Source organism: Arachis hypogaea, chromosome 1, assembly GCF_003086295.3.
Source record: "Arachis hypogaea cultivar Tifrunner chromosome 1, arahy.Tifrunner.gnm2.J5K5, whole genome shotgun sequence".
Taxonomy (NCBI): Eukaryota; Viridiplantae; Streptophyta; class Magnoliopsida; order Fabales; family Fabaceae; genus Arachis; species Arachis hypogaea.
The window spans coordinates 15,968,107-15,987,866 of NC_092036.1; the positions used below are offsets into that span (position 1 = coordinate 15,968,107).

Sequence of the window (19,760 nt, forward strand, 5' to 3'; positions counted from 1 at the left end):
ATCCATCCAATCCATTTTGTACAAAAACCTAGCCTCTCCATTACAAACTATACAAAACTCCACTCAACTCTGTCGTTTGTCTTACTCATGTCTAGCTTGAGAGCTATGTCATTACTCCCAAAGCTTGTATTCTTCAAAAAATGCATACATTCATGAGCTACCATAATATTGTCACTAATCAATCTCCCTCTAATGAAAGCAGTTTGATTGTCACTGATTATTTGATTCATAAAAGGCTGAAGTCTATGAACAAGAACCTTAAAAATGGCTTTACACTTAAGTTGATAGGCCGGATTTGGTTCATCGTTGAGGCATTAGGGACTTTAGGAATAAGACAAATTTGTGTTTGGTTAAAGCCTCTAAGAATTTTGTTGTCTCAAAAAAAGCTTTTAACCGCATCACAAACATCTTTCTTGATTATTCCCTAATAGAATTGATAAAATCTAGCCATGAATCTATTATCACTGGGAGCTGTCTCTGAGTTGATTGAGAAAATTGTCTATTTAATTTAATTTCCTCCTCCGAAACTCATTTTGTCAGTCTTTGATTAGCGTGCGAGAAAATATTCTTTCACAACCCATCCAGCATCGCTGAGGGTTCTTGAGGGTTGTTTGAGGTGAATAATTCCTCAAAATACTTTCTTCCTCTATCTCCAATGGACTCTGGGGTAGTGTACCATAGTCCATGTTCATCCTCTAATTTTCAGATTTTATTTCTTCTATTTCTCGCCTGGTTTTTTGAATGAAAAAACTTTGTGTTATGATCTTCCCATTTCATCTAGTTAACTCGTGATTTCTCTCTCCAATATCTTTCTTCTTGAAGGTGAGCATTTGTTAGTTCTTTTCTAGCAACATTATTTTAGTTTTGTCCGCTTGTTCTAATCTCACTATAAAGGATTCCAACCTTGCTTCTATTCATTCCATGTTCTTCCTAACATTCCCAGCCCTGTTGCTTGCCAAGAAACCAAAGCTAACCTGCATTTTTTTAGTTTTTGGAACAGCTTATACATTGTTGATCCCTCAAAGTCTGTGTTCATGCTTTCTGAACTAATCTATTCACTATTGATTCACCACACCATCTTTCCTGGAAGCAGAACCTCTTTTTTCTTTTCGGACTAGTTGAATTAAAGGACATAAGGATATGTCTAAGATCAAAACCATGGTCTTCCAAGTGGGTAATTGTGGCCATCGGATATTCTCTCAGAGTTAGAAAAATCATCACTCTGTCTAACCGTTCCTTGACCAATCTCTCTTGATAACTTCTATTTCACCAAGTAAACTTCTCTCCTATAAATCCCATAACAATTAAGTTCCCTTCACAACAGAATGTTAGGAAATTCTCAATTGATTGTGGTGACTTCTCTCTCCCTTCTCCTTTTCATGTGAAGCCGTAATAGCATTAAGGTCTCCTATCACCATATATTTCTCACTCATCTGCTGTATTACTTGGAGTATTTTCTCATATTGCTTTTGGCGAATTTGATCAAAACTATTCAAATGAATTCTCAGCACCTCCCATACGACTTGTTTTTCTGGATCTTCTATTTTGAACTGGATAGAGAAGTCTGACTTCATAGTGACCTCTACCTTTGTACCATATTTCCACCCCAAAGATAAACCTCCTGAAAAACCAATCGGATCAACACAAAAACTCTCCGTGAAACCACATGATCTCAACTTTACTTCCATAAATGAGGATTGATGTTTGGCTTCACACAAAAATATCACCTCAGGGGAACAGGATCTTTGGATCCCTTTGATGTTGTGAACTTCCAAGGATTTCTCCAAATCCTGGCAGTTCCACATCAAGATTCTCACGGCTCTGCACTACAAGAAAAATGTTGAGTACAGTTGGATTTGATATTGCACATTAGCGTCGGCTTTACCCATAAATTTAGTAACGGTTTTATTGTGGGATTCATCATGCCAAATAATTACCGGGGGATAGCCGCTTTCGATGGTAAAGTTACGGAAAATCTTTGGCAGAAAACAAGCCAATTAGGCGCCAAACTTAGCGTCAGAGTTATCGTCAGAAAAATCTGACAATAGATACTTTTAATAGAATGATGCATTTTGGTGATCCGCATCGCTTTACCGTCGGAAATATCTGCCAGTAAATCCGACGGTAACCGTGCCCTAAAAGTGAACCGTGAATGCTCTCTCCTTTCATTTTGAGTTTGCTTTCTCTCTCTAACCTCTCACCTTCCTCTCTCTCTCTCTCTCTCTCTAACCACTCACCCTCCCACTCTCTCTTTGACCTTCTCATCTTTCACCTTCGTCAACCTCCTCCGCTGCCGCTGCTGCAAGCTCCCCTACCGTTGCCTGGAACGTCGCTGCTGCAATCCCTATGCCGCTTCCACTTCTATCTCCACTGCACCTCCACCCTTCTTCTCCGTTTTCACTTGTTCTGCATTCAATATTTTTTTTAACTATGTTTCTTTCAAATTGTATTACTTCAAGTTAATTAATTAGTTAGTAGAGTTTGGTTAGTTTAATATTCTGATTTAGTGGATTTAGGTGGTTAGATAGGTTGGAATAGGTTAGATTAGGTGCAAAGATTGTTGGAAAGTGTTGAGTTATTGAGCTACTTATTCCTGCTGCTAAATTGTTTAGAAAATCCTTAACTGTCTTGATAAGTTGCTGTTTTACTACTAATTTTGATGAATTTTGATACTGAAATTGTTTGGATAACTTTGATTGCGTTCATTCACTGTGTTAAGGTCACCTTTTGCTGAAAATTTGCTGCTGGACTTGTCTGCATTATGCTTCGTTGTTGCTTCTTGTGACTGGCCATAACTTGATTAATCTTTGTTTTGAAATTGTTGCTTGTCAATTCCTAATTGACTGCATCAATTTTGCATACAATTTTCCATCTTCATCATATTCGTGAGTTATTTTTGCTTCCAATGTATGTTGAAATGTGGAAGATTAAATAATGATTTGATTTATAAGATAGATTTATAGATGATTAAGGTCTTTCATTTTTTAAGAAAGTAATGATGAGTTTGATTTAATTTCATATATTTGGTGCCTTAAACGATGGTTGAGCTATCCGAATGACTCTCAACAGAAAATTAACTGCCATATTTTATTTTTATCCTTTTATTTACTTTTATCAAAATGCAAGGTAGAATATTATTGAAAATAATCAAACTAATTAAGGTCATTTATATGTACATCTCGGTTTTACACTTATTTTTTCTTTACTTTTAACTTTTTTTTCTTCTTAGTTTCTTTTATTTTGTCACTACTTTTTCTTCTTTCTCATTTCATAACAACATCTTCATGTTGGTTTATTTTTTTGCCTCCTTTAATGTTTAGGTGTGTTCAATAAGAAAAGTTAAGTGTCACTTCAGAAATTAAAAGGTTGAAATATAATAACATCATCAATCTTAAAACAAAAATTAGTTAACATTTAAAGATAAATATAATGTTTGTTTTAGCTTTTAAAGTTCTCTAAATGGCGATAATGTGACATACACTCGCTTGATTAATCCTTGTTTTGAATTTCATGTCTGCAATGATTAATTAAGTTTTGAAACTTCTGGCCTTGTATGTTACCTTAATAATGATTGAAAAAATTAACCAGTTGAGAAAGGTGGATAGATATTTGGTTGCGATGAAACCCATGAAGGGTAGAAAAATCTGAATTTAGGAGAGACTTTGCCAAAATTTTTATAAGATTTTGAGTGAAATTGAAAAATTAAAATTATGTTTTGAAAAGTTAGAATTATGTTCATGACATTTAGTGAATTTGAATCAATTATTTAATTGTGTGTTGACTTATGTTGTGGATTAAGATTGGTTGGATTTGTGTTAATAACAATATGTGCTGATTACTGTTAGTAATATATTCACTGTGCAGACATGACGATAGGCAGAGGAGGTAGGTCGAGTGAGTCATGTGGTCGTGGTAGAGGGTGGGCTTCCATCGAATCACCAATGACTGTGCAGTCATTGCCATCTTCCCCGACTATCCCGTCGACTCCTGTAATGTCAAAGGCGGGTCCAACGGACTAATAATTCATCATGGTCCCAAACCCGAACTACGTGCCTCTTTCTGCTACACCCTCTATAGATCCAACGACGACAAAGCTCGCGATGGGTGAGCCAAACAACTTCAGCAGATGATGAGCAATGTTCGTCAGGAGCGCGACCACCTAACATCGTGGATCCGTCAAGCCATCAAGAAGGAACTAGAGGCCTGCTTTGCTAATGATGAAGGGTTTAAGCATCACCATCTGACGAGTGTCATTAACAAGGCTTCATCCAGGTCGTCGAATTATACGGGTAGGTCGGCGACCTTCAAGAAGATGAAGAGCAGACTGGCAAGTTTTTTGTCATTGTTTAATATTTTAATAGATACTTGAATTAGTTATTTAATTTCTTTATTTATTTTATTGGTTAATATAGTAATTTGTAGTCTAATTCGATGGACTGTGAGGCGACACTGGTAGAAACCTTCAAGAATACCCATACTTTGAAGGCCAATCAGGAGAGGTTTGTTGACAAGCGGTCAGCGGCCCATTATGTGAGTTTAAATTAATCCTAAGTTTTAAATTTATTTAGTTTTAACTCATTTATTTAACTGTTAGCCTAAGCACGACGTGTGTGACACAAGAGGAGTACATGCAGAGGTTGGAAGCTGCGATTGGATGACAAAACCGGTTCCAAGACCTCAGTGGTAGATCTTGATAAGGTTTGGCGCGATACAGCCTCTGAACCCTACAAGAATCACCATTTCGGGTTGGTGTCGTTCTTCGCCAGTGGCTTCCGCTCCTCCTTGTTTGCTGCTTCCTCTGCCTTTGCCTCTGCCACCAGCTCTGTCGATCCCCAAGAAGTTGTTGACCTGAGGGAGGAGGTGCAAAAACTGATGCAGGAGCTTCACCAACAAGCGAAGTAGTATGAGAAAAGGTATAATGACTTTCTTGCACACGTGGGAGAAGTCGCTGCCATTAGCTCACACCTGATGGAGAAGCTGGAACAACTTGATCGGTTGCGAGAGCAGATGGAGGAGTACAACCAGCAGATGTGTGCTGGAGCCAGTGACACTACTGGTTCCAACGGCAACGCTGTTGGTGGGGCTTAGGGTTTATTTTTTTGTTTGTCTTCTTCGTTGCATTCTACTTCTGTGACATTTTATTATATTCAAACCATTTATTTTTAATAAAATAATTTGTTGATTTTTTCTAATTTTAGATTTTTGCTAACAATTTTATTAACAAGAGTTCTGATTCAACTACTACTAGTGGCTTAACTGTGCCAAAAAATAAAAAATAAAAGAATACTACCGTCAGATTTACCATTCGATTAATTTGATGGTAACTTGGCTCCTAAACACGTGAAATAGCAACAAAGTTAACTATCGGATTAATCTAACGGTAATCATCAACTCAGTCTTGACAAATTCATTGAGAATATCGACAAAAAATTCTCCGGTAAATAGCATCGGATGAAAAAATCCATTGGTAAACAGTTTCTGATGCCTTTTATACTGTCAACTCTAGGATGATGGTAAATTCAACAATACTCAATATTCTTTTTGTAGTGCTGTGGGTGCCTTTTCTGGGATAGCTGATGAGAGAACTTTTATGTGTCTAGAATTTAGAATAAATTTCCGTTGCAAGTATAGCTTCTAAACCAACAAAAGTCCTTTCATACAAACGTTTTGGTTGTCACAAGTAACAAACCCCTTTGAAATTGATAACCGAGTATTTAAACCTCGGGTCGTCTTCTCAAGGAATTGCAGGGAGGTATGTTCTTATTATTGGTTATGGAGATAGTAAATTGGGGTTTGAGAATGAGGAACGAATATGGCAAATAATTTAAATGGAAATTAAAATAAATAAATACTGTAAAGCAAACCCTTTGGCAAGGTATGAGAAATTGGAAGTCCAGATTTAGTTGTTCTTATCAATAATAATGAAAGTTGAATCTTAATTCCACTTAGTTGACCTTTACTAAAGCAAAGGAAAGTCAAGGGACTAATTAGTTGACCTTTGAATCCTATTTATTTCCTGAGAAAAGGTTGGGATTATTGAAGTTCAGTTCAATTAGCAAAGATAACAGTTATCAATTATGTTGAGCTAAGATAACTCCTGAGTTACTAATTTCTTAACCAAGACCAAAAGGAAAAGAAATTAAATCTACTGGAACAAAAATGTCTTCAGATTGGAAATAATCAATAACATAAATAAAAAAAAAGCAATATTAACTGAAATACTTCAAATAACATTAATTCAAAAGAGTAATCTGTAACATAGAAGAATTCATAAACTAAATTGAGAAAGCAAGTAATGAAAAAAGGAATATTGAACCTGATAAAGAGATAATCCTCAAAACTAATAAAATCCTAAATCTAAATCCTAATCATAAAGAGAGAGGAGAGAACCTCTCTCCAACTAAACCTAAATCATGGAAAGTGACTAAAATTGGAGACTCCCCTTGAATGGATGCATTCTCCCACTTCATAACCTCTGGTCTATGCCTTCTGGACTTGGATTTGGGCCAAAAAGGGCTTCAGAATTCACTATGAGCTTTTTCTGCAATTTCTGATGTGTGGCCTCTGTCACGCGTCCGCGTGGTTCATGCGGTCGCATCAATTGGAGTTTTCCTTGTCGCGCGGGCATGCGGCCGCGTCGCTGCTTCTTCGCTCTTGGCACGCGGTCGCGTCGTCAATGCGATCGCGTGGATGCCAGTTTCTCCAAAACTCCATTTTATGTTTTCCTTCCATTTTTGTATGTTTCCTTTTTCATCCTTTAAGTCATTTCTGCCTTAGAAGATCTGAACTATTCAACACACTAATCATGGCATCGAATGGAAAATAAAGGTAATTAAAATAATTTAATTTTAAAGCATAGGAAACATGTTTTTCACATACATCACATAATAAGGAAGGGAAAGTAAAACCATGAAATTAATATGAATAAGTGGGTGAAGGATTGAATAAATCACTCAAACTAAGCACAAAATATATCACAAAATATGGGTTTATCAACCTCCCCACACTTAAACAATAGCATGTCCTCATGATATATCCAAGGTAAAAAGTAAGGTTGAAGTGCTGGAATGCCATGCAATGCAATTCTAATCTAAATGCAACTACCTAAATGAGTCATGCAATTCTAATTTTATTCACTCATATATAAAGCTTACATGTAGTTAAATCAATTCACATTCTCAAGGAATCATATATACATAGCCAACCTTAGATAATGTTAAAGCACTTTTACACTTGAGATGGGAAGAAAAATATTTTATAAACTTGCAAGACAATTAACAAATTAAGCATAGATATATGTTGATGAGTTATTGAACCCTCACTGGATTTTGTGTTTACTCTCTAATCACTCAGTGTTTATTGGGTTAATCACTCTATTCTTCTTTTTATCCTTGTTTTCTATAACTTTGTTCTTCATCTAACCAATCAACAATCATAAAATATAGACATACAAAGATCATGAGGTCTTTTCAAGGTTGTAATGGGGCCGAGGTAAAGGTAAGGGTATATGTATAAGGCTAAGTGAGCTAATTAAGTGAATCCTTGATTAGTCTAAGATCTCACCTAACATACATATTTTATAAAGCAAAGCTTCTTTACCTATTTTCCCATATTTCCCACTTTTTATGTTACATGCTCATGCATTAGTTTTAATTTTTGCTCCATGTGCACTTGCTTTAATTTGTATTTTTTTTAAATGCACATGGTAATTAATTATTTTAATTTCACATGAGCATGCTTCCCAAAACATCTTTATTATTTTCAACTTTTCTACCTTTGTTTCTATCATCCATGTTTCCATAAAGTTTTTCCACACTTAAACAATTACACAATTTCTATCTTGAGCTAACCAAGGATTCAACTTGGGATTTTTAATTTGTTTTTCTACTTAAGGCTAGTAATGTGGTTATAAAACAAGGGGGATTTAAAAGCTCAAGGGGGTTAACAAGGATGGCATAAAAGGTGGCTTTATTTGGGATAAGTGAGTTTTAATCAAAAATGGCCTCAATCCTATCTTGGTATGTATCTATATTCTATACTGGACATATAGATTAAAGCAAAGTAAAGAACATCAGAAAAATAAAAAGAAGGGTAAACACACAGGAATGAAATTTATGGTTTGAATGTAACCAAACAATTAAGCTCAAAACTCACAGGCTGTGTGTTCTCTAACTCAAACATCATATATCATTCATATATGTCATGCAGGTTTAGTTAAAAATTCCCATTATTCTCATAAAAAAATTGTTTTGGGTGGCCTTTAAGGTTTTAGTGTTTCTCCTTGATGAAATGTTGTTAACTAACTAACATGTAATGCTATATATACAAGGTGTGTGGATTGTTTCTGTTGAGGTCTCTAGCTTACTCCTTTTCTTATTTTCAATCAAGTCAACTATCATATACTAAAAAGGGTAAACTACACTAATTAATCCACTTAAAATATAACTAGTAAACTAATGTGCAAATCAAACTAAAATATCCAAAATAGTATACATATAGCTCAAAGTGAAAAATGCAAAAAGTACAATAAAAAGCAAAAAGAGAAAAATATGCAAAAATACAAAAAATGAACAAAATAAGAGAGAGTTTGTAATGGTTCACCAAAATAAAGATATGCCAGAGATGGCAACCTCCCCACACTGAAATAATAGCATCGTCCTCGATGCTGGTGTGAAGGAGTATCATCTCCAGAAGGATGGGTAGCCGGAGTCTCTGTGGTGGTGGTCTGTGGTGGTGGCTGGGTGGTTGGGTGGTTGGGGAGAAGAGAGGAAGGAGAAGGTTTGGGGGGGCGCGAATGGGTAGGGTTTCGCGTCACAGGGTGTAATCAAATTTGGGTTCACGCGATCGCATGGGGCACGCGGTCGCGTGGCTGGGGTGGAATAGGGGTTGACACGATTGCGTGGGTCGCGCGATTGCATGGAACGGATAAAAGAGGGGATGACGCGATCGCCTGAGGCATGCGATTGCGTTGCTTGAAATTGTGCTAAACGCACAATTCTAGCGTCGTGTCAGCGCAACCCTCTGTCTCATTGTTGGGTGTTGTGTAATCCATGCGATGCAATCGCGTCGCTCACGCTGTCGCGTGGGATTGGTTGTGTGCGATTGACGTGGTCGCGTCAGGGACGCGACCGCGTGGTTCATTTTGTGCGAAACGCACAATGGCCACACAATTCCAGCCCAACTTTTTGGGCGTTGGATCTTTACGTCGATTTCCAGGTCACGCGACCGCGTGAGTGACGCGGACGCGTGGGAGGTGTTTTGTCGCAACTGACGTGATCGCATGATCGATGTGGTCGCGTCGCACGCCCTTTTTCTCTCTCTTTTTTTTATGCATGTATGTAATTATGCAGTATGCAATGCTAAATGCAAATGTTATGAATAGCATCCAGGTTTAATAGAAATAAACAATATAAAATAAACAAAAATGAAATAAAATGGAAACAGAAACGATCATACCATGGTGAGTTGTCTCCCACCTAGCACTTTTAGTTAAAGTCCTTAAGTTGGACATTGGATGAGCTTCCTGTTATGGTGGCTTGTGCTTGAATTTGTCCAAAAATCTCCACCAATGCTTGGAATGCCAATAGCTTCCGGGGTCCCAAACTAGGCATGTGAAGCTTCTGAGTAGCTTCAAATAGATTTTTAGACTCCCGGGGTGATGAATATCAAAATATATTCCAGGATCCCAAAATCTGGTTCCAAATCCACTTTCGTTTTGATCTATACTTTTCCATCCGGGCGGTTTGGAAATTAGATTCCCACCAAGATGACCAAACGTTTTCCGAGATCCATTCGATTGAACATGATATCAATCCGTGCACTTCGAGTTGAAGCGTGGAACCTTATTGAACCTTGTATACCAGCTCTGAGAGCGAGCCATTTCCCTTTTACTCTTAAAGCCGCAGAGAACTCTAAGCTGGCCATTTGTTTCAAGTAAACCGTATTCAAGTGGAAAAATAAAGATAAGAGTCAAGGATTTTACCCACTTGAAGTTTGTGTTGAGTGGTAGTGGCCTTGGGATCAGTGTTTCCAGTGGTTCTGCAAGCTCTACTCCCTTGTGGTCTTCAGTGAATTCCTCCACTTCCTTGCAAACCTTTTCCATTCCAGCCATGTCCTGGTCAAAGTCTTCCATATCTTCCTCATCACTTGAGTCATAATTAGGAGGTTGAGAAAAGTCGACCTCTGCATCATCTTCGTATTCACTTAGGGAAGATTCTTCTGTCTCATAGAATTCACTTGTGGGTGCAAGTTCATCACTAGGGGGACTTGACTGGTGACTATCATCATCAAGGAAACATGCGTCTTGAGTTACTCCGTCCAGTTCTTCATAAGATATCTGCATTGGAGGCTGTGCAACCTCCTCTTTAGCGTCAATTGTAACATCATTGACGGGGTCTTCCATGACTCTGTATTTTCTAGGAGGTTCAACATCTCCTAAATCTTCAACCAACTCTTCTTCTTCTACAATGACAGCATCCTCTACTTGTTCCAGTACGAAGTTATGCTCTATGTTGTCCACTAGAGTCTTTAGTGTCTTCTTCGTGCTGCGTTCTTCATTAGATTCTCCACATGAAGCCATGGGAGTATGTTGAGTGTCTGAACGTCTGGAAGATAATTGATTTATTGCTTGCTCTAGTTGATAAAGGGTTGCATTGAAGTGGTTTACTGATTCCTCAAAGTGAACCTGTGATTTTTGGCTTGATGGATATGGACATGGTGCGTAGGAGAGTGGTGGTTCTTGGGAGTAATTGGATTGGCGTTGGGGCGGATAAGGATCATATGGTGGCGAATGGTGAAAGGAAGCTTGTGAGTGTGGTGGTTCGAAATTATGTCGAGAGGATGGTCTCTGAGCACAGGGTGGGGCTTGTTGGTAGTTACACGGCGGTCCACCAAATCTATCAGTTGGGCATGCATTGTAAAATGGTCTCTGTCCATGATATCTAGGAGGATGTTGTTGCCTAAAGGGTTGATTGGATCCTTGTAGCTCCATCCATCTTTGATTGCTTAGACCTTGATGCATAGTCATGTTATAGCTTCCATTCCTTGCAACAAAATTAGAACCAAACTCAAAGTGAGAGGGGTGAGAGTTCATAATAGATATTGGAAATAAGAGGGAAGAGAGAACAAATAAACAAGTAAAAGAAAAATATTTTTTTTTGAAAAATATTTACAATAACCAATAATAAGGCACACGTTTGCAATTCCCCGGCAACGGCGCCATTTTGAAGAGAGAACTTTTGCGTGGTCTAGAATTCAGAATAAATTCCCGTTGCAAGTATAGCTTCTAAACCAACAAAAGTCCTTTCATACAAACGTTTTGGTTGTCACAAGTAACAAACCCCTTTGAAATTGATAACCGAGTATTTAAACCTCGGGTCGTCTTCTCAAGGAATTGCAGGGAGGTATGTTCTTATTATTGGTTATGGAGATAGTAAATTGGGGTTTGAGAATGAGGAATGAATATGGCAAATAATTTAAATGGCAACTAAAATAAATAAATACTGTAAAGCAAATCCTTTAGCAAGGTATGAGAAATTAGAAGTCCAGATTTAATTGTTCTTATCAATAATAATGAAAGTTGAATCTTAATTCCACTTAGTTGACCTTTGCTTTAGCAAAGGAAAGTCAAGGGACTAATTAGTTGACCTTCGAATCCTATTTATTTCCTGAGAAAAGTTGGGATTATTGAAGTTCAGTTCAATTAGCAAAGATAACAGTTATCAATTATGTTGAGCTAAGATAACTCCTGAGTTACTGATTTCTTAACCAAGACCAAAAGGAAAAGAAATTAAATCTACTGGAATAAAAATGTCTTCAGATTGGAAATAATCAATAACATAAATAAAAGAAAGCAATATTAACTGAAATACCTCAAATAACATTAATTCAAAAGAGTAATCTGTAACATAGAAGAATTCATAAACTAAATTGAGAAAGCAAGTAATGAAAAAAGGAATATTGAACCTGATAAAGAGATAATCCTCAAAACTAATAAAATCCTAAATCTAAATCCTAATCATAAAGAGAGAGGAGAGAACCTCTCTCCAACTAAACCTAAATCATGGAAAGTGACTAAAATTGGAGACTCCCCTTGAATGGATGCATTTTCCCACTTCATAACCTCTGGTCTATGCCTTCTGGACTTGGATTTGGGCCAAAAAGGGCTTCAAAATTCACTATGAGCTTTTTCTGCAATTTCTGGTGCGTGGCCTCTGTCACGCGTCCGCATGGTTCATGCGGTCGCGTCAATTGGAGTTTTTCTTGTTGCGCGGTCGCGTCAGTCATGCGGCCGCGTCATAGGTGTTCTTCTTTAGGTGCGCGGTCGCATCAGTCATGCAGCCGCGTCGCTGCTTCTTCGCTCTTGGCATGCGGTCGCGTCGTCCATGCGATCGCGTGGATGCCACTTTCTCCAAAACTCCGTTTTACGCTTTCCTTCCATTTTTGTATGTTTCCTTTTTCATCCTTTAAGTCATTCCTGCCTTAGAAGATCTGAACTATTCAACACACTAATCATGGCATCGAATGGAAAATAAAGGTAATTAAAATAATTAATTTTAAAGCATAGGAAACATGTTTTTCACATACATCACATAATAAGGAAGGAAAAGTAAAACCATGCAATTAATATGAATAAGTGGGTGAAAGATTGAATAAATCACTCAAACTAAGTACAAAATATATCACAAAATATGGGTTTATCAATGGCACCCATTTCCCATGCAGCATTTCTCACAAAGGATTCTCCAATCACTTCCTATATTTCTTCTCCCTCCTCAACCTCCGTTATCCTTTTGACACCGATAATATTCTTATTCCCTGCATCAAAGTGTCATTGCCGAGCGAGTGTCTTACCTTTGGCTTTTTATTCCTCCCCGAGACTGTAGGATGTGAACTACCAAGTTGGAATCCTCCAACTTTAACCCTATAGCTGGCTAATTCAAATCTATCCCTCCCAATATTGTACTCTTCTTGGCTTTGTCCATGAAACCAGACTATTTGCACTTTGATTATTATTATTCAGATCAACCAGTACCCCTTCCTTTATATCCTCAACTAAAACTACTTCATTTTTATGTTCATTAACAGAAAAATTTGCAAAGCTCTTTAACAAGCTTACTGGGTAGGTCTCCTTTTAACACCTTTAGTCCCTCTATTGCTCCTTTGCAAATTCGGGTTTTTATTCTCTTTGTTCTCTAAAATTATCCACCTCATGTTGCAGCCTTTAGATAATCTTTCTATCTCATTTTTGGATTCTGCCCATCTCTAGAATTATCTATAAATTAACTGTAGTGTCTAACTATCGTGAAAATACTTTTATTTTAAAATCGACGGATTTGGCGTCTATTTTTATATTTAAAATATCGACAACCTTTCCGTCGATAAATTTAAACAGTTCAGATTGCTTTCTTAAATAAAATAAATGGTGTGGATTTAATGTATAAAATAGACGCTAAAGGCGTTACTTTTTTCAAATTAAAATCGACATAAATGGCGTCGATTTTATATAATAATATCGACGGCAACGTTGTCGATTTTAGTAACAATGTAAAATCCTCAAACTGATATTATAAACAGAAACAGTGTCGATCTCACTACAAGAAATTATTAAAAATAAAATATTAAAATCGATGACAATGCTGTCTATTATTTTAGCAACTTTCAATAATTGTTTTTCTTTAAAATCGACGAATCTTTTGTCTATTTTAATAATTATAATATCGACAATTTTTGCCGTTGATAAATTTTAACGATGGAGATCTTCTTTTACAATAGGATGGACGCTATAAATTTATTATATAAAATTGACGGTTAATATGTTAATTTTTGTTTTAACTAAAATCGACGAATTTGGCATCGATTCTTATCAACAAAAAATTATGCCTGCGTTTATTACCCGCGTCTTTCGTTTCAATCAATTTCCCAAATATTAACTCCAAACCTCCAGAGACTCAAAGTTCAGAGTGAAGCTGCTGCTGCTTCTTCTCCAACGCTTGAGAGTAGAGACCAGAGACGGAGTCACCATCACAGAGAGAGGCAAAGAAAAGATCAATAGAGCTTCTTCTTCTCCGACGATTGAGAAAACCCGCTGTCCTCCATCGGAGAGCAGAGCTTCTTCTTCTTCTTCTCCTCCTCCGCCGAGCCCGCCGCCGCGCCATCCTGTTCATGTAAGTTCCTCTCAGTCTCTCTAATTATTATACTTATTTTTGCAGTTATTGTATCTACTATTTTCATAATGAAATTTTAAATTTGCATTTGTTAGTAACAATCGCATCACTGAAACCTAGTTAGCATAATCAATTCATCACATTTCATCAATTGCTTCGTCTCTCTGTGCCGTTGTTGCTGTTGCCTTCAATTGACCGTGCTCAATCAAAATCAGTTACTCTCTCTGTTTCGTTCTTCAATTGCTTTTTTTTCATCAATAAAAAATTTGCTCAGTATTTGTAGATGATTCACTACTTTTCTCAATGATATAGGTCTTCAATTCAAAGATTGATGAAGGAAGAAAGGCATTGCAGGTGTTATCACTACTTTTGTTCATTTTTCTGTGTTATCCTGCAATTTTGTATTCTTTCTTCATGACTGACATGGATTTATAGGATTCTTCTCTATTTTCGGTGTTAGTTCTCTAATTTTTACTAAGTTAGATTCAATGATCAACTATATGTAACCTCATTTTATGCTGAAGAAATCTGTAAAGAACTTCAGTGTCTTGCAACGCTTTTTCATGAAGAGCTTAGAAATGATCATTTAGTTATTTTTAAGTTTGAATTCATTGTCCCAAGTTTAAAGAACAAAGAATCTCGTTGATAATAGATATACTATATCAGAAGCCTTAGTGTTTATAACTTTTGTTTCTAGGTTCTTTTCATACCAAGAATATCTTCTGTATTAGTATTTTAATCATTATTTTTCAAAGTTTGAGTTTTATTAGCATTCATATGTATGTGTATGCTCAGGTTCTGAAACAGTGGAGTTTATTATATGCCATGCAGAGATCTCAATTGCTTTTTAGAAGAAAAGAAGATACCCGAGGTTCTTCTCTACTAAAATTATTTGTTACATCAGTGTCTTCTTACAAAGCATTATTTTTTATTAAATGTGATCAATCCTTTTCATATATTTATTTCTGAAACTTCTCAGCTATTGAAGACATTTCCAAATGCATCGAAGTTTCTCAAGAGTAAGTTTTCACTGATTCTCTACACAGGTTTCCTAAAATGTCTCTGTATTATAAAGAAGCAATCACATTTATTTCTTTTTTGTAGCACTTGTGGCTGGTTTTGAGGTATGCAATTCTCAATTTGGAAGTTATTCAAGCAGCAATCTCTTTGGCCAAACAGGAAGGTCTTCTTGTTTCTTTGGATTTGGCCAGTTTTGAGGTACTAACCACCACAATTTGTTTTTCTTCTTCTTTTATTATTCTCTTCTATGAAAAAATTAATGAAGCTAACTGTTTTCTAATACTTCTTTTCTTTGACAATAAATTACCCTGGCATAAATGTTATAACAAATTTGGGGGAGTAATAAAATTGATCGCATTTTGTGGTTCTCTATGATCTTCTTTAAAACCATTACTTTCCTTTATATTCCTATGTTATTTATGATAGCATTGCATTATCAAATTAGTGATGATGATTAAATTAATATGTTGTTAATTACTGTAGGCAGGTGCTCTGGTTCATGTCTATACAGATGGAACTGTTTTAGTTGCCCATGAGGGTGTAGAAATGGGGCAAGGTTTGCATACAAAAGTTGCTCAGATTACTGCATCAGCCTTCAACATCCTCCTAAGTTCTGTGTTCATATCAGATACAAGTACTAACAAGGTAATAAGTTAACTCTATTAGAGGGTTTAACAAATTTCAGAGGATAGCAACTAAAGTCCTAGCAAATTTGTGTAGATTTTTTTGCAACCTTTCTGTTGATAAACATGTTGAATATAATATCCTGAGGTTCTTTTCTTGGTTCATTTGGATTATTCTTTCTTGTGTCTAGAAGTATTATTTCTAATTCAACTCATGCTTGCTACAAAATCAGGTTCCTAATTCTTCTCCAACGGCAGAAGCTGCCGTTCTGATATGTATGGAGCAGCGGTTTTAGATGCATGTGAGCAAATAAAGGTACGCATGGAACCTGTTGCTTCACGAAACAACTTCAACTCATTTGCTAAGGTACAGATTTTGCTTCAGCATGATTTATTCAAAATAAAGGACTAAGCACATTGATTAACTGCATTTATGGAAATTTTATTTTTTGTTAATGGCATAGCATGAGTGCTTATGGATGAGAGAGTAGAAGGAGATCATGATATACATTGCTGGAAAATAACATATCGAAATGGTTGTACATGATGATCCTCAATGCTTCTTACCACAGTGATTCAGGCATTTAAGTTTTTATGTTCAGTTGAAATATTTTAGGATGAAATGTTTGAAGTGATTTACATTCCAATTTCTAAGTTAAGATTATTAATGATGTCTTCCTCTCCAAACAAATTTTTAAACTTATTAATTTCTAGTAATAATTTGTATTATGTTTACTTGTCCACTTGCATTCTTCATGAGTTTGTTCACTATAATGCTCTCAGGAGGAAAGCAGATCTGCTGCCATTGGAAGGCAGCAGATGGTCACAGAAAAGGGTGGAAATTCGATTCAGACACTTGGCAGGGATTCTGTTCGAAATGAAGAGAAAACTCGCAGATTACTTGCTGGAGGTGAAGGGTTGGATCAAAAAATTAAAAAGAAGAGATCTATTGGAGCTATAGGAAACAGAGTCGTGACTGGTGAAAGAGATGTGAAACGATCTGTCTCTTCCAAAGGCAAATGCTGATTCGAAGATGTGTTTTTATGATACACATGGCTTCAAGTAGTTTGTCTTGTTATAGATTTCAGGACTTACGCTTCAGTTGTCATGCTAATACTGACCAAATAGTATTTCTAGTGGTGATATTAGATGCGAAGGGACTGTCTTTAGGTTTTATGGCTGGATAAAATTTAGTAGTCTTTAGATGCGAAGGGACTGTCTTTACACGGGAATATTTTATAGTCTTTGGAGATTTATTTAAATACAGTTTCCTTCATGTTTCCTGCATACAGATATAGGGGGATAAGTTTTTATATATAATATAGAATTTAGCTAAGTTGAATCATACTGTAGTTTCCTTTTAGATTGTGTCAGAGTGCAGTTTTTATTCTTCCAATATACTGCCTCCCCTAACAGTGGGGTACTAATTAGGCTATGTGTGATTATTTTTCTTTGTTCAGAGAAAAGCATATTCTTGTATATGATCTTCAAAAGTCTCAATTTTAACTGAAACTTCACTATACAATCTACGTGCTATATTGTTTACATTATCATAGTGATACTTGGAGTGAGCATGCAGTTGTGCCTATACTTTTAGATGCCATAGATTATGGCATTTGCTTCTTTTGTAAAACAATCCTATACTTACTTCTATGTTATTTTATTGTATGGCAGGTTCATGTTACTGCACAAAATCAGCAACGCATTCCATTTGGAGTTGGTATGGCATCAGATCCCATGGCTTTGCGTAGAAGAGCAAAATAGCTTGCTATGGAAGATATTTGCTATTATCAATGGCCTCTGCCTGGGCTGGATCAGGTTTTGTATATATTCATGGCATTCCTTCAATATTTTGTTTCTCACAATTATATAGGGAGTGGAGCTAACCCACTTCAATGCCCAATTTGCAGTTTGGGCTATTTAGTATCTGCGATGGGGCTGCTAAATCCGCAAGCAAGTTATTGTTTAAATTTTAGTGGAGGCCAATTTTATATCCTGATCCATGGTTCTTGCTCTTCTTAGTATATGAAATATTACTAATTTTTCTCAAATTTTCTTTTTCAGACTTTTTCCTGAGATAATTTCTAATATATTATTGGATTCATAAAAAAGGGAGTGGATTTTATCACTTCATGATGCTTCAGAAATTTTAAGAGATGCATTTTCTCAAACAGAAGCATGCTTGAATCATTACTGAGGTATTATGTGCTCCACTGTGATCTTGGATAGTCCTTAACCAGATAAATTTTTTTATATACTAATACTAGAAAATAACATACAAATTGTAAAATTAATCTCTTATATCAATAAGCATTTTGTGGTACAGATTAAAGCCACCATCAGGGTCTGCTGTGCCTATTGCAGAGTACATTCCAGGTCAAGAATCAGGAGTTAGGGTCAAATTGATGTCCTATATCCTATATGTTAGCATGATTTTTTTTTAGTAATTTTTTATTAACCTTTTTACTTTAGAGGAATTTGATCCTTCAACTATAATAATTAATTTTTGTAATAATGATTCTTTTAAAGTTTTGTAGTTTAATATATTAGTGCTTTCGTTAAGAATTAAGTTGACTAAAAAAAGGGGTTATTGTGAAAATTTATCTCGTCTAAGTCATAGTTAGATGATTATTTATTATTTTAATAAGTTTGTAAATTCATTATCTAATATTTAATATAAATTTTATTTTTATATTTAAAAATTTATTTGCCTTGTTATCTAATATTCTATATAAAATTTATTTCTATATTTAAAAGTTTATTTGTATTAATTGTTTACTATTTTTCAAATAGAAAAAATAATTAAAAAATATAGCTATTAAAATCGACGGTAACGTTGACGCTTTTTAAATTTAAAATAGACAAAAAAAATATAGAGAAAAAATTTGTCGATATCTAAATAATTAAATCGACGGTAATTATGTCAATTTTATTGAATCAAATATCGACAGTAACGTCGTCGATTTTATATAATAATATCGACGACAATGATGTCGATTTTATTGAATCAAATATCGACAAAAAAGACATCGATTTTATATAATAATATTATCGATGGCAATGATGTCGATTTTATTGAATCGAATATCGATAAAAAAGGCGTCAATTTTATATAATAATATCGACAGTAGCGTTGTCGATTTTAGTAAGGGGGTAAAGTTATCAAACTCATATTATAGACAAAAATGATGTCGATTTTATTAAATTAGCCGTCGATTTTATTCGAATTTTGAAAAATCAACAAGTTTAATAGCGACCACCTCCACCGTCCGTTTTACCGTCGATTTTTAATATTATGGACGGCTTAGCCGTCGATTTTAACGATGTTTCTTGTACACTATGTTTGGATCAATGGAAATTAGAAGGAAAGAAAACTGAAGGAAGGAAAATTGAAGGAAAATGGAATTTTCCCTTGATTGGATCAGCACAGAAATTGGATGGAAAAGGAAAATAGTAACGTAGGCCCCACATCCAAGTTTTCTTTCCCAACTTGCGAAGAAAATTGCTGAGGGTTTCAAAGTAAAAGCAAAATTACTAACATGCCCATTATTAAAATTAAAAACAAAATTTATAATATTTAATAAAAAATAAAAAAATAAATTTAAAAAATATTATTGTTTATAATAATAATACATTAAAATTCTAAAATATAATTAGAAACACTTTTTTTATTAAAAAAATAATTTAAATATATTAATATATTATCATTTACATATAATATATATAAGGGTATTAATGTAATTTTATACTATTATAATTTTTTTCTTTTTACTTTTCTTTTTATTTAAACAAAAAAAATTTTTCTTTCCATTTTCTTTCCATCTATTTTCTCTTAATCCAAACAATATATAAATAACTTTACTTTTCTTTCTATTTTCTTTCCACTCATTTTCTTTCCTCCCATTTTCTTTCCTTCCACTTTCTTTTCTATATCCAAACAAAGCAGTAGTGG

General features: G+C 35.3%; 1 protein-coding gene across 50 annotated transcripts; it reads left to right on the top strand.

Annotated features, from left to right (window-relative positions):
• The first annotated feature begins 13,814 nt into the window (after nucleotides 1-13,814).
• Nucleotides 13,815-18,407, top strand: LOC112697970 (xanthine dehydrogenase 2-like). 50 transcript variants are annotated; one of them, XM_072196149.1, is made up of 12 exons: nucleotides 13,832-14,165; nucleotides 14,261-14,379; nucleotides 14,478-14,519; nucleotides 14,997-15,036; nucleotides 15,145-15,184; nucleotides 15,270-15,383; nucleotides 15,669-15,830; nucleotides 16,042-16,175; nucleotides 16,273-16,823; nucleotides 17,483-17,626; nucleotides 17,873-18,006; nucleotides 18,135-18,407. In XM_072196149.1, exons 5-8 carry the CDS (start codon nucleotides 15,164-15,166, stop codon nucleotides 16,102-16,104), a joined length of 360 nt encoding a protein of 119 aa, XP_072052250.1. In that variant the 5' UTR covers nucleotides 13,832-14,165; nucleotides 14,261-14,379; nucleotides 14,478-14,519; nucleotides 14,997-15,036; nucleotides 15,145-15,163; the 3' UTR covers nucleotides 16,105-16,175; nucleotides 16,273-16,823; nucleotides 17,483-17,626; nucleotides 17,873-18,006; nucleotides 18,135-18,407. The 50 variants fall into 50 exon arrangements, with proteins under 50 accessions (XP_072052213.1, XP_072052175.1, XP_072052205.1 ...); XM_072196133.1 differs by having other exon boundaries at nucleotides 13,867-14,165; nucleotides 14,961-15,036; nucleotides 16,592-16,823; XM_072196104.1 differs by lacking the exon at nucleotides 14,261-14,379 and having other exon boundaries at nucleotides 13,827-14,165; nucleotides 14,961-15,036.
• The last annotated feature ends 1,353 nt before the right edge of the window (nucleotides 18,408-19,760 follow it).